General features: G+C 37.5%; 1 protein-coding gene across 1 annotated transcript in view; it reads right to left on the reverse strand.

Annotated features, from left to right (window-relative positions):
- Window positions 1-2,261: 2,261 nt before the first annotated feature.
- Window positions 2,262-14,718, reverse strand: part of LOC107667026 (metabotropic glutamate receptor 4-like) — a 19,801-nt gene continuing 7,344 nt past the window's right edge. The window contains exons 2-3 of the mRNA XM_016458607.1: window positions 12,288-13,181; window positions 2,262-2,406 (exon numbers count right to left, since the gene is read on the reverse strand). Of these exons, the coding sequence (XP_016314093.1) occupies window positions 2,338-2,406; window positions 12,288-12,815 (597 nt within the window). The 5' untranslated portion in view covers window positions 12,816-13,181 and the 3' untranslated portion in view covers window positions 2,262-2,337. The remainder of the gene's footprint in view (window positions 2,407-12,287; window positions 13,182-14,718) is intronic.

The raw sequence follows: 14,718 nt of genomic DNA on the forward strand, positions 1-14,718 counted from the left end.
ACACACACACACAGACACACACACAGACACACACACACACACACACACACACACACACACACACACACGTTCGTTTCTGTGTATTGTGGGGACTTTCCATAGACTTCTATTACTTTTATACTGGCCAAACAATATTTTCTATCCCCTAACCCAACCATAACCCTACCCCTTACAGAAAACCTGTTTGCATTGTCAAAAATGTCAGGTTTTACTATCCTTGTGGGGAAATTTGGTCCCCACAATGTAGCATAAACAAGTACACACACACACACACATACTGTATATACTGTACATATATTTTTAATGAGAATATATTGTGAATCCTGTTTATTCTTATGTTGCATATGCCTCATGAAATTTTGTTAGGTTTATACTTAAAACAAGAAAAAATGCCAATAAACAGCATTCAAGATATGTTTTCAAAAAATATTTAGTCAATAAAATTCTTTAGAATTTTATAATTTTTTTTAAAGGAAAACAGGACAAAATACCGATTAAGACAAAATACTTTCATTATTTCCCTTTTTTCCAAATTGAGCAGAGAGTGGGCTACATTTACACCGCAAGCCTAATACATGGAGCTTTTCACCTAATTTTTTTCTCCCCCTGTTTATGTCCACTTAAGAAAAACCAACTATACTTATATTAATACACCGCCAAGTAGTTTCAAATAGTGCGTTTGACCATACATGCAAACAGCTACATTACCTTGAATGCACGTGAAGACGCATATAAGCATTAGAAAGCAGCCGCTTGTCAGTCTGTCACTTAGTCTGTAGAAAGACTGGCATCTGTACAGTTTTTACTGTAGTACCGGTACTTCTGACATCCCTTCGCAGTTCTGCCAGTGCTTTCCTGCACAGCTCCATTTGGCCCCATCACTATAGCAGACCATTAACCAATGTGCAGTAACACAAATACTCTGACGTATGGCTATACACACACACAATAGAGCATAGTGAAAAAGAAACACCCCAGCATGGAGGTTATCCATCAACGTCGCCGCAGTGAGAAAATGAAAAGCTTTCATAAGGCGGCCCATTCCGGCTGGTGCATTTGCTATTGAGTGTGCTTGACAGTGTAAACAGATTTGTTGGCCAGCTTGGCCATCACCCCTCAACTAATGGGGTTGAAGAGGAATGGGCACACCACGCAGATATTGAACAGGAGCGTTAATCTTGATTCAGCTGTCATTCCCCCAATGAGGTGTTAAATCAATACAGATATGGCTCCCCAGTTCTAAGCTTTACTTCTCAAGTTCGCGCTCAGGAAGAAAGCTAAGACTTTAATGAGGAGCATGTAAACCATTTGCCGAGACTCTTTAAGCAAAGACAAATTCATCGGGCGCCATAGTCTATCAGCTCAATCATGGCGAGTTGTCAGGGGAAAATCGGATCTACACACCACGCAAATAATGCACGCCATTGTCTATCCTCTGCAGTGTGCGCTGTTAGTAGACCAAGACAATCCTGTGAGCAAACAATACCAAGCAGCTCAGAGAAATGGCTGCGCTGATAAAGGTTGACGTGTTTTGAAAATGAGTGCTGACATGCGAAAAACTAACAAATGAACAAACAAAATAAATGAGAGCGATGCTTGCAATCAAATTGTATTGTCAGGAATTAAGCACACATATATCAGCGTGAAGCCTGCTGGGAAACCTTTGGTACTTTGCGGTGATCTATGACTTTGGCATTTCTGGGGTTGTTCGCTGGCCTCTAACACTATTAGCATCACCTGTGTGAGCCTGAATATTTGCATCTAAAGAATAACTTGTCCACTCGTCCAACAATAAGGAAGGAAGACAGTGAGACCCACTAGAGAAATAATTAATTGATTTTTCATTTTTCTGCTTTGTATTATCTGTTTATTTATTTATTTTTACAGAATGACAGATATTCTTTGCAATGAAGAGAGGAAAGGGCTGGTGAGCCGCACAATTTAAAGGTTTGCTACTTCAACTGAAATTTGAATGAATTGCTTAAAGCCAAGTCTCTTTGTAAGCATGCCTGTACTTCTCAGCAACTGGGGAATGCATCACACGCTCATTATATTTTCGGTTAAAGATTTTCTCTTTCATTTTCTCTGTCTTAAACGGTTTTGTTCACATCTTGCACTGATATTAACTCTCTTTGATCTTGTCATGGTAGATGATTTGCTGCCCTGTCAAGACAAAATGTAGCGTAATCTGAATGTGAAGTCTGAGGCTTCTGTTCTAGCAGAATGTTCACATTATTATATACAGCAGGGCAGGGGTCCGAGATGAAAAGTGTATGTGTGGGGCCCCTCTTCTCTCTCTGGGTCCAATGAGACTACATCATAGGCCAATCTTCATTCTCAACATTTCTGACAACAGCTCTGCAGTGAAGTCCAAAAGTCAGAAAGCACACTGAAAATATGGTAGATCTGGAAACGAACAAAGATTTAGGATTGAAAGTAAAAAAGCAAAAGGAAAAAAGGAAAACATTTTAGATTTTTCTAGGTCAATTAAAGAAAAAGAAGAAAAAACAAATAACAGTATTAAAACTTTAAATTGTTATGCTAATAAAACAAAACTAAACAATTATAAATAAATAAATATTTCTTTATTCCTTTTAATTTATTAATTACATTTTAATATGTGTATAGAAAACTGTTATTTTAAATTGTAATAATATTTGTAATATTACTGTTTTTTACTGTGTTTTGATATAAAAAAAAATAGCCATGGTGAGCATAAGAAATATATTTCAAAAATATTTTTAAAATTGTATAAATAAAATATAATATAAATACTGTATTAAATAATTAGAAAAATACAATATAGAAGCATTTTCCTTTCGACCCCACAGTAAATATTTTGTAGATTCACATTTTGTGATTCCTAGTGCAATATCCAATTCAAACTGCACTGGTGATGTGGTAATATCCAATCATGATGCAGGTAAATATGCTGCCACAATCTGTTCCAGTCATATTCTAATCATATGTACATCAAAAAAAATGTTTGAAATAGGTTCTGTGGTTGTATTGAATTTTGATTGGATGTAGGTATCTCAGAGATGAAGGAAATGATTTGATATCAGGTATAGACAGGACCGTAAGCCTCTAGCCTTTGTGATATTGTTTGTGCCACACAGTGAAGGAAAAAGCACAAAGTAATAGGATGGGGGGGAGGGCCAGTATGCTTTGAGGGAAACGACCACCTTGACAAGCGAGGTGGAATAGAAGTCGAAGTCAATCTTCGAGCTGCTTCACCGGCGTGACAAGTATACTGGAGAAATCCTTAAAGGGAAGGGCACTCCAATGAGTTTTCCCAAGTTTAGTGCCAGCCACTAGCAAACAGACAAGACCACACATCCAGGCATCATTTCAATTCTGATTGTACACTGTTATTCCCAATAAGAAGTCCATTAGGGCATGTAGCTATAGGGGCTACACATTGCACACTGAGCCAGTGCTAATATAGAAACCAGCAAAAAGAAATATGTGCATTATGCAACAGGTAAACAAACCATGCAAGAAAAGAGCAAAGGGAAAAAACACAGCGGGCACAACATTCTGAAGAAAAGAGGTAGCCGACTGCCATTACATGCAATCACACTTGATGTGCTCCCTACCAAACAACATGAACACTTTCTGTGTTCATTCAACATGACAGGGACCACGGGCAGATCAGTCTGTTTTGTTTTAAGAAGACATGATTCAGACCTTGAATTAGCTATATCACCCCAGGCAGATTTGCACTAATTCACTTTTACAAGGATGCACTGGAGACTTGGAAAAAAAAACTGGACTGTGTACAAAACCATCAAGCAAAGCAGAGCAACCTGCTTCAGTATTGCAGCATTGTGAAAATGTAGCTCATACGTTCATTCTTCCTCATGCATTTCATATTTCATGGATTCTACAAGTAGACTGCTATTGCGGGTTTGCCTCTACACATCAAAATGTTACAGACTACAAAGTCAAAAAAAAGTATTACTCAGAAGCTGCTCTTTCGTTTTAGATGATTCTACTATGAAAAAATAAAATGGCACAACATAGTGAATGTACAGAGCTACACAAATTGACATGGCTCAGATAATTTGTTCTCAGATTAATTTAATAATTTAATAAGAAACAGTTTGGGTTCATATTGAAATCTCAGCTATAATTTTTTTTCTTGCTGCATACTTCAGTACCTTGGCAAATAAGAGCACTGTGACAATTTTGAGATGTTCACATAGCAGCAGAATATGGTTCTCAGACATATATTTGAGCTCTTAACGCAGTTATATTCATAACCGGTCTGGCTGTTTATGGAAACTGACAACCGCGTTCAATAACTGAACTCACATTCCTAATTTTCTGGATTCATAACCGTACATTTGACGAACACCTGCTGTGTGAAAAGAACCGTGAGTCATACAGTACGACATATATACAAAGACAGCCATGTTGCGTTTTTATGTGTGGTTCTGGTAACATACAAAGATAACAAAATGGGCTGTGCATGTGTCACCTGAAAATGTACAATCCAGTCAGTCTTCCACCAACGCTAATCTCCTTAATTTTGTGGCATGACTTTGAGAATTCCATCTCAAACTGCTGTTGGTTCATTAACGTGCAAATCACTCATGACACGTCAGGTGTAACTTTCCAGTAAAATTTACATCGCCATATATGATATTTATTTCAGTTACTGTTACTATGATTACAGGTGATATTCACAGCTATGGGGAGAACATAAAAGATGACTGACATCAGCTATTTGTTCATACAGAAGTGACTCGAATACTGTATGCAAACTGTTCTTCTGCATCGTTATCGTAATAGCTGTGACCTAACGATTCTCATAGAATTAGAACTTTAGTAGTCATTATAGTCATCGTCCTTTGTGAAAATACCTTTATACGGCCCTTTATACAGAATTATTCTGAAAAACATAACATTATTTACTTACCCCATATTGTTCCAAACTCGTATGACCTCTATTCTTCTGAAAGTAAACTATTCGACATTTTGAAGCATCTGTGCACAGGTATGATCCATATAACGCCAAGGCTGTTTAGCACCAAAAAAGCACCATAAAAGTAATCCATTAGCAGCTACTTTGAATTAAGCTTGATGTCAGCTTCACAAAAAACATTGATTTTAACTCTTTTTGAGAACTCTGAATCAGACTGAATCTGTAAATTGATTTGTGAGCGAATCAGTCCAATTTTTGAGCGAAAAGTTCAGTCCTGTTTCTGAACCAAATCTAGTTCGTTGAGCAAACTCGGTTAAAAAAACAATTCTAATTAGTTTTTGAGTTCAAACAACGCTAAATTATTCTATAGTAATCCATGAAAAAAAAAACATCATATTGCTTTGTAATGATATAAGGGTAAGTAAATAATGACTTAATTTAAATTTTTGGATGAACTGTGTCTTTAAATAACATATAGTCAGTGTACAGAATATGGTACCAGTGGCTCCTTCAATGGTCAGAGTGGGGCTAACTCAAACATTTCTAATACCTTACACATTAATTCAAAAACCTTCAGACGAGAAATCAGTGGGAACCTCTGAATAGAAAATTATGTTAAATTTGTCACTCCAATCCCTTGCAATAGAGTATTAGTTTGTGAGGTGGTAGAAACATGATCACATGCTGGGTAGGTGTAATTGAAAAATGGAGGCGCTCTTAGACAGAGAGCAATTACGATGTAGCCCTCTTTGAGATGGAGGGCAATGTCAAATTGAACCTCTAAGCAAGCTACTCAAATGATGGCAAGTTTGCTTCAGAAATCAAAGAGACCCAGTGTGGTATTTTTCTGCCGACGGGTAAAAGCCCCATCTGTCACACAGGAAGAGAGACTATTTATTTGCCATAACCTATACTGAAAAGAAAGCAAATTAAAGTAAATGGAGGCCTGTTGAAAGCATTTGAATTTTTGAATCTGTGAAAGTTCATATATCACACATTGCCATGTAAATGATTCAATTTACAGCACTCTAAACAAATAATTAAAAAGATATGGAGAATAATAAAGCTTGTTAATATTAGTCCCTGAGACCTACTATGTTGAAAAAAGCTCACCATAAACCAGGAATTTTATGAAAAGCTTCAATGCTTCAGATAACAATGTGGATCAATTGCAATTTTCCTGGTATATAGGCCTAGCAGCAATTGCCATTGTCTGGGGTAAATTCAATGATTTATTTTAAATGTCAACATTGTGCGTGCTTGCATCTGTTCTCTCGTGAAATGTGCTAGAAAATCTGTAACACCACTGAGTGACTGATAAGCAATAGACTATGTAGCTTTGCACATGCGATTTGAGTAAATAGAAATAAATTTTCCATAAATACACAGCAGTGCAGTGCCTCCTTGAACATGAATTAAGAATTGCATTGGATTGCAAACTTAAAGATGACGTGTGTAATTTTTTATTTATTTATTTTATGTTAAAAATACTTTCATTCATCTTCCCAGCCTAATATAAACCAAGACACCTAGACGTATACCTTTAATAGGTTGATTTCCCCTGGGGGAAAAAAAGTGTAAATACTGTGATGCTATAAAAACATTGTCCTGTTAAACTGAGCATCTCAACCGCCCAGCAACACTAGTTTAATTGGTTAAGATTAGGACGTGGCTATCTGCTTATTTAACCAATAGCAGGCAGGGGGAGTGTTCAAGAAACTTGTTGAAAAACAGTTCCATCCTGTTGCCAAAAAAATCACTCGCTTCACCTTTAGGGTTTAAATGCTGAAAGATTTCCTCATTGAAACAAATAGGTGAACCATGCTGGAACATCTAATTGCTTTTCTCACTTTCGCTTTGAAAACTGCTCTTTTTGCTTTCTCTTCCAACATCACTTCAAATATAGCCATCAGCAGTGATTTTTGAAGTTACTTGGCGAGAGCAGTCAGGTCAGAATCCTGGGCAGCAAGACTTAGGAAGACAAAGAAACGATAAGATGGAGGAAAATAGAGCAATATGTCAGACATTTGAGTGGAAACCGACAGTGAGGCAGCAGTGTAAACAGGCCAATTTAAGAGTGAGTGTTAACAATTGTTATAGCGACCCTTCCCTGGCTCTCTGAAACTCTTTATAACTCACTGGCGCTAAAACAATCAAACATCCAGACAGACAAAACAACCATTGAGAGAGTTTATATCATGAATCTACTGTCCTCCTCAAAGTGTCTGGGCGGGAATGGGGGTTTAAAATAGAGGTGTAAAAACTCAGACAATTACATCGCCCTCCAATTTAATAGCTAAATTACAGGCGCAGCTACAAACCGTGTGGCATAAACATTCACAAGTCTGCTGAAAGCACAACAATATTGATCAGTGACGTACGTGAATACAAAACTCAATGCAAGCAGGCAATGATTATTGTAATTAATTAAATCTAATTATCACCCTGAAAATGTTTCGAAACCACTGACCTTTTTTGGATTGAAAGTAAAGATCTTCTGTTAATGTCAACATAAAATGCCATTTTGCAAACCATTCTGATGCATTTGTGAGTTAAAGAGGATGTTCAATGCGAAAAAAATGTTGGGTGGGTTCAGAATTTATCCGTTGGACATCATCCATGGATCGTGAAAAGTGGTCTTAGACATTGTTGGTAGGGAACCAACAAGTTATAAGCAATTTTTTTTTTTTGGAACAGTGCACAATAAGATCAGGAACGCGTATTAGGAAAGTAGATGGGGCAAATTTAGATTTCTTTTTTTTATGTTGACTTTAACACTAAAAAAAAAATAGGGATGAATGACTATAGTGATGCCATGTTTTGAGTCAATGATGGTACATACATTTGGACAATTTTATCACTAAAATAAAATAGTCAGCCATTGTTTAATAGCATAGCTGTGAACCCAGGGCAGTTCTATGACCCATAATAGCAATTCTGATGGTCTGCCATAACATAAATTTTTAACAGACTGTTTGCATTATTACTAAGATAGTGAGGTAGTTTTGCTTTATAGCCATGAAAGTAAGAGACTCTGTAATAGCTAGAACATTATCAGTGCTGGTAAACATTCCACGAATCCAAAATGCTTTGGATAGTTTCATTTCAAGTCTTTTTGGCACAGAAAAATCAGTGATTAATTCAAAACAAGCTTCCATTTTATATTAACAATAAGAGAAGGCAAGAGGATGTGGCTATATGACAGCTGTGAGTTTGACGCCGCAACACTCTTGTTAGATAAATGATGCTGGCAAATTTCACATAACTCCAAACAAGAGTTGCTTTTTCTTTCTGACTCCAGCCTATACTCTGAATGTGCTGTCGGATTTTTCAATACATTGAGGAAGGTTAATTTGCTGCTTCTAGCTGCTCTTATGTAATGCTGATGTGAAATATTAATCATGAAAAGCTCAGGACTGCCAAATCTATGCTAGGGAAAGTACTGTTAACCCCCTAAACTGCACGCAGGTGGCAGACCTTCCATCTTGAGCAGGGTGTTCTTGTAAGAGTATGCAGTTTTCTTTCTCCCTGGTGTTTGCGTGTGTGTGCATGTTTGAGGTAGTGGGTGACGGTTGCGTGTGTGTATGCATGTGCATTTGCGTATGCAAGTATGCACTTTTCCTGTTTCTCAGTGCTTCGGATTCCATAATTGAAAACTAGCGAAACGCAAGCAAAAGGCCAATAGCTGCACATGGTCAGAAAGCATGTTAAATTCAGTGAGACTGTCTGGAGCAAAAAATGCTTTTTGCTGATGCACAAATTCTTTTACTGCCTTGGGTAAGCATACATCAGTTCTTTAAGCAGATGCGGCAGATATTTACAGTTTTCTACTCTGTAATGCATACAGGCACCTTTTGCACGAGTACTGAGGCAGTACCGTGATGGTATTAGATGATTATTCCATGGTGCTTTAAAACAGAGAAAGTATAAGGAGGAGCCGTTGTTGTGTTGGATTTTCCTATCCCCTCACTATTGAAACATGTTCATTGGTACTATATTAAAATTTCTGATTAAAAATTATAGAAAATTACTTTATAGCATGTTTAGTATGAATCTAATTAATGTCTATTTATCACATTTTATACAGCAGTTAGTTCTGGTCCTTAAATTGGCCAATCAAGTTTTAAAGTGGTTTCACAGTCTAACAGCACTGCAAGTTTATATAACTCTTTGATTTATTTTTTAATATATTTACACCAGTAGGTGGCAACAAATGACTGCATTATGAGTCATTGACTTATTCATTCAACCTATTCGTTCAAAACACTAATTTGTCCAGAAACACTGCATACGTCATTGAGGCTGTCTCATTTCAGAAAAGCAGCTGTTATAAAATACACTGATGTTTGTTGTGAGGTGTAATTACTGTAATTGCTTTCTCACTTTGGAATGTAATGGATGTTTTTCTAAAATAAACCATCTTCGGTGGCATATCCGGCCGACAAATGCAATCTCTGGAGGGCACAGCCTTTGAAATAAGACAAAGCAAGTGAATTTATTTATGAGAGAGTCACTGAATCATTTCTTTAGTAGAGCAAAAATAGGAAAAGTAACTTGCTGTATTGTGTTTAAAATGGAAATGCAATTACAAATGTAATTATTGAGCTGCAATATCAGGTTTACGATACCTACAAATACTTTATATATCGCAACAAATACTTTTTAGTGCAAGTTCTGCTAAAGAAAACAATTTTATGATATTACTGTATAGTTTTCAGATTTTATTGCAATCTTGACCAGCAACTTTGGCAATTTTAGGCTTTTCCTATTCAAGTAGATTGAAGCCTTACCTCCATTACCTAACATTTCGGCCGGGGACTGACTTGCCTTAAAGGGACTTCATGTACCACAGTACTGAATGATTACACACTCTGGTACTTCAAAGAAGACCATGATATTACTATGGTACATGCCCAAAAAATACCACAGTAATAATACCATGGTGCTTTTTTGTCAGTGAAGAGTCTCAGTCTAGTCCAACATTTTTCAGTCAAATGAAAACATCCCTCTTACCAGTCCTTTTTTTTATACATTGTACTTTGATGGTCAAAGCTGAAGCCATTATCTAAGTGGATTATAAAAAGATTACATCAGCTTCAACCGAAACCTTTCAGGCTTCCGGTAAAATGGCTCTGGATGGAATGAGTACATGTTCTACATGAGTAGAGGAAATTGCGAATGACTGGGAGGAACCGAGGCATTTATGCGTAGAGTGCATGACAGTGCGGTGAGGTGCATCTTTAGTAACCGCAACTGAGGTGTGCTTCTGAACTAAAGATCAGTGCACTGTTGATCTGAAGATCCTAATAAGAGGGTTTGCACAAAAGCGCTCAGTGAATTTATGAACAAACGAGCTCCACCCGCAGCGAGGACTCCCCAGTTGCCCTGTCGCTGCACCTGCTGCATCTTTTTCTCAATAATGCCAGTGTTTTAGCTTTGAGCTTTAAATGTGCTTATATCAGCACTCATGCTCGAGTCCTGTCATCTCCACGCGCCACTGCTGAGTTTCCTCCGCCTGTCTTTGATCACAACTCTCTGGCTGATGAATGGCACCATGTAGTCGGCATTTCAGAGGGTAAATATCCATTAAACGTTGGGCATCTGTCTCTGGGCAGCCTGGCTGAGGAATGAATGAGAATCGGCCTCGCTGACGCCAGGTCAGTGCTATTCTGAGCTAAACATGAAGTCCTGCATTATTCATATACCTGCTTTGTGAACAGATGCAAATATGATCCTCAAACGCAAACAATTTTTTCCTTCATAACCACCGTCCCCTGTAAAATGGAGAGGCATTTGATCTCTTAGGTTGAAAGTACATCAACGGATGCATGCGGAGGGTCCTAAAGAGTGTCTTTAATGGTAGCCAATAGCCTTGAGCTACTTTAATTCTTATTGTCAGGTTGATGTTCACAATTCACAGATTCAATTAACAATTCATGCATTACATATATAAGACATGCTACAATACATCATGTCAAACCCATAATCCACATTTACTATCTGTGTCCCGTATTACATGTTAACTGAATCACGGGTGCAACACTATTTTATTTGCATATTCAGAATCTCCCCCTGAGGTGATCATCAAAGTGTGAAAGTGTGCCGTTAAACATTCATCAAGATGAAAAATTACCCACCTCCATAACAATGTGAACATAACGGTGAAAAGAATCAGGTCTTGAAGACTGGAAGGGCTGTATACTAATTCGGAAATCTCTTTAGCTCGTCTTCACCCATTTAATGCCGTCAATATTCTGATAACATTTGTTTGGAAAAAGGCCATGTTTACATTATCAGATAGGAGCCTCGCAATTTGCACAGAATGAGTTGAGGAATGCTACTGACTTTGTTTGGTCATGGCTAAGTGGATGTAAGGACCTCCAGATTGCTTTCTTATCAATTATACATTTACTGTGACACTGCTATCCACTCTGCTTAATAAAGGAGAAGACCAAACGACAGGGGAAAGAAAGATACAGATGCAACAGCAACAAAATCCAATCTCACACATCAGCGTATTTATTTCAAACCCGTGAAAAGACCAGCAAAGCCATCTCCAGCATATGTTTTGTTTGCAAACCTGGTCCAGTGGTGTTCAAACCAGGCTTCTTAACTTGTTAAAGCGGTAAGACCTTAATGATCAGGAAGATAAGCATCAACAGCTAAAGGTTTGCAAAAATGTTCATTTAGATGTTTTTGTTGTTGTTTTCTTTTCTTTTAGTCATATTTTTGTCTTTTTTTCAATTAAAATTCAATTTTAATTTCATTTTATTTTATTTCATAATTTAATTTATGAATTTGATTTAATTTATTTAATGTATAGTTTTTCCCCTTTCTTTCTATTTTCATTTTTTATTGTGCTGTCAAACGATTAATCACGATTAATCACACACACATGCATGTATATATTTAGGAAAAAAATGTTACGTTTATATATTAAATATATATAATATAAATTATATGAATATAAATATACAGTATATGTAAATACATGTAAATATATACTGTGTGTGTGTGTGTGTGTGTGTGTGTGTGTGTTTATATATACATAATAAATATACACAGTACACACACATATATTATGTAATCAAACTTTTATTTTAGATGTGATTAATCGCGATTAATCGTTTGACAGCACACTTTTTTTTTATCATTTAATTACTTAAGATACTAAAGATTTCTAAACTCCAAAAAATCATCAGCATTTTTGTTGCTCTCACTAGGCCAGCAGAAAACCAGCCTGGACCAGCATGGAAATTCAGTTTGAACTTGGAAGCAGACAAGTAAATCCATCATGATCAAGTTCAATCCAAATCCACAGAAAATAAATAAATAGAATAATGATTATGCGGTTTACCTTAAACAGACGGAGGATATTAGCCACCATTATAGACACGGAACTGGACGACGCTCCAATGACACCCACCACCCTTTCTGGCTTGGTAATGATGGGCGATCCTCCACCTTGGCACTTCACATCCGTGCCGTCCTTTTCGATGAGCGCCTGGACAAAAGTGAGAGACTGCTCCAGAGCATGAGTGTCTCGCGAGCATGTGTCCAGAATGCGGGCGCCCAGCGTGATGTTTGGGAGCAGTTCATGGTCATTATTGATGCGGTCCAGAGCAAAGAGCATAGCTTCCAGACGATGGATGCCCTTTTCCTTTTTCAGCTCACCGCAGGGTTTGCCCTCGTGACCCCGGGCGTGAACTGGAAACAGGCCGCCCAATGAAATGTCCCCATCAATCCGGATAGAGTTTAGATGCGTGTGGCCTGGACCTTTGGGCCTCGCAGCCAAAGCAGTCAGAAAGAGGTAGAGAAGAACCAATGCTGAGCCTTGACAGCGACGGTTGGTCCATCCAACCATTTTGCACATGGCTGAAGACATTGCAGCAAGGCGGTTTCAACCAAAGCGTGTCTATTTTTAGATCTGAGATGTGTCACAACTGAGTTGATGGGTCAATGGAGGCACCCTTTCACAGGGCACAATCTTTTAAAGTTCATAGTTATGTCACGTAGCGATGGGTTTGTAATTGAATGGAATGCTCATCAGGTTCTTTAGGCAGCAGTTCTGAGTCAATCCGTTTTATCTCCTGTCAAGGAACTTCCTCTAGAGTCCTTTGATGAGATTAAAGGTTAACCGTACGTCTTTGGTCCCTTGCTCCCTCTAGGTTTTCAATCGCCCTGTCTCCTAGTGGAGGAGTTTGGGGGTCTTGAGCTGCGAACACAAAGCTTCACCCACCTGTGAGCCTTCCTGGAAAAAAAAAAAAGATATGAAGAAAGGTATGAGTAAGCACCACATAAAGGCGATACAGTCAGATGTTTCTGTGTCAGTATGGGCATTGCAGCACTTATGTTCTTTTCCTTAAACTTTCCTTTGCAGCATCTTACTGAAAATCTGCTTGCTTTTTCTCACATGCTCCCTCTCTCTCCTTCTCTATAGTTTGAATTTAAAACGTTGCTATGGGCTCCCAAGGTCGAGAGAAATATGCTTTGGCTCCCACATGTCTCTTTTCAACATTCTGAATGAAGGAGCTGCATTCCAATGAAGAGCTCCGATCCAGCGAGAGAGAATTATCTATGTAATGTGCTGTTTTCGTTTTCCCCCCATCTGAAATGACAAGCTCTGATAAAGAAAATGAGTTGGATTGATTAAAATTGTTCTGCACACACCGTATACTGACAAAAAGCGGACCTTTTAATCTCTAGCCGCAACGGTCACAGCAGGATATTTAAGTTCTCGGAATGAATTGTTATTTGGGTAACCTTGAGGTCATTAATTACTTGAAACCAGATTTAATTTGTATGACACTGATCTCGATGTGAGGACAAGTTACTTCCCACAACTTTGACAGTCACTGTTATCATTACTCCCTTAATTGTTGCCTAATTGGGTTCAAATTGACATACTGGAATATTCCATTAGGCTTCTGTGTTTTCAGTATGCATGTGCATATATTTGAGCTGCTGATTCTTTTGAACAGAAACTTTGCTTTAATGGTGATTGACAAATACAGCAAACTGATCTAGCCATACTTTTAAGGCAGCGGCTATTTGCACTAAGTGTAAATAGCGATAGATAGTATTTACACTAAGTGCAAATAGCAATGTATTCTATTTACACTAAGTGAAAATAGCAGTATTTTTAACAATATGCTATTTACACTAAGTGCAGATAGCGATAGATTCTATTTACACTGTTAAAATAGCAGGATTTTCTGCTATTTATACTACTTATTGCAAATAGTGGCAATTATCTGCACCTCAGTATTATAGTACATTATAAAACAGTATGCAGTAATAACGTATTGAGTGTAAATTATAATTTTAAAGGGGTCATATGACGTTGCTAAAAAGAACATTATTTTGTGTATTTGGTGTAATGAAATGTGTTTATGCGGTTTAAGGTTCAAAAAACACATTATTTTCCATGAATTTTCATCAGTGTCAAAGGTCTGGACCGGAACAATTGGTTATTACAAAACTTGTTTTTAATAAACATACATAACATGCATAACAAATAAACATTTTTTATTTTTTTTTAATAAAGTGCAAAAGTGGCTAAACAATTAATTTAAGTGTCAGCAATAGAGGTCGACCGACAAGGGTTTTTTCTCTGGCCGATGCCGATATTTAGAAATCAGGGCAGCCGATGGCTGATATCTGATGCTGATTTTTTTGGCCGATATGTTTGGCCGATTTTTTTTTTCTTCTTTATCTAATAAAAGCGAGTTTGAGTAAATGATTATTGCAGGGCACAAGATGGTAATAGTAGTAGTAGTAGTAGTAGT

Source organism: Sinocyclocheilus anshuiensis, unplaced genomic scaffold (genome assembly GCF_001515605.1).
Source record: "Sinocyclocheilus anshuiensis isolate Anshui unplaced genomic scaffold, SAMN03320099.WGS_v1.1 scaffold615, whole genome shotgun sequence".
Taxonomy (NCBI): domain Eukaryota; kingdom Metazoa; phylum Chordata; class Actinopteri; order Cypriniformes; family Cyprinidae; genus Sinocyclocheilus; species Sinocyclocheilus anshuiensis.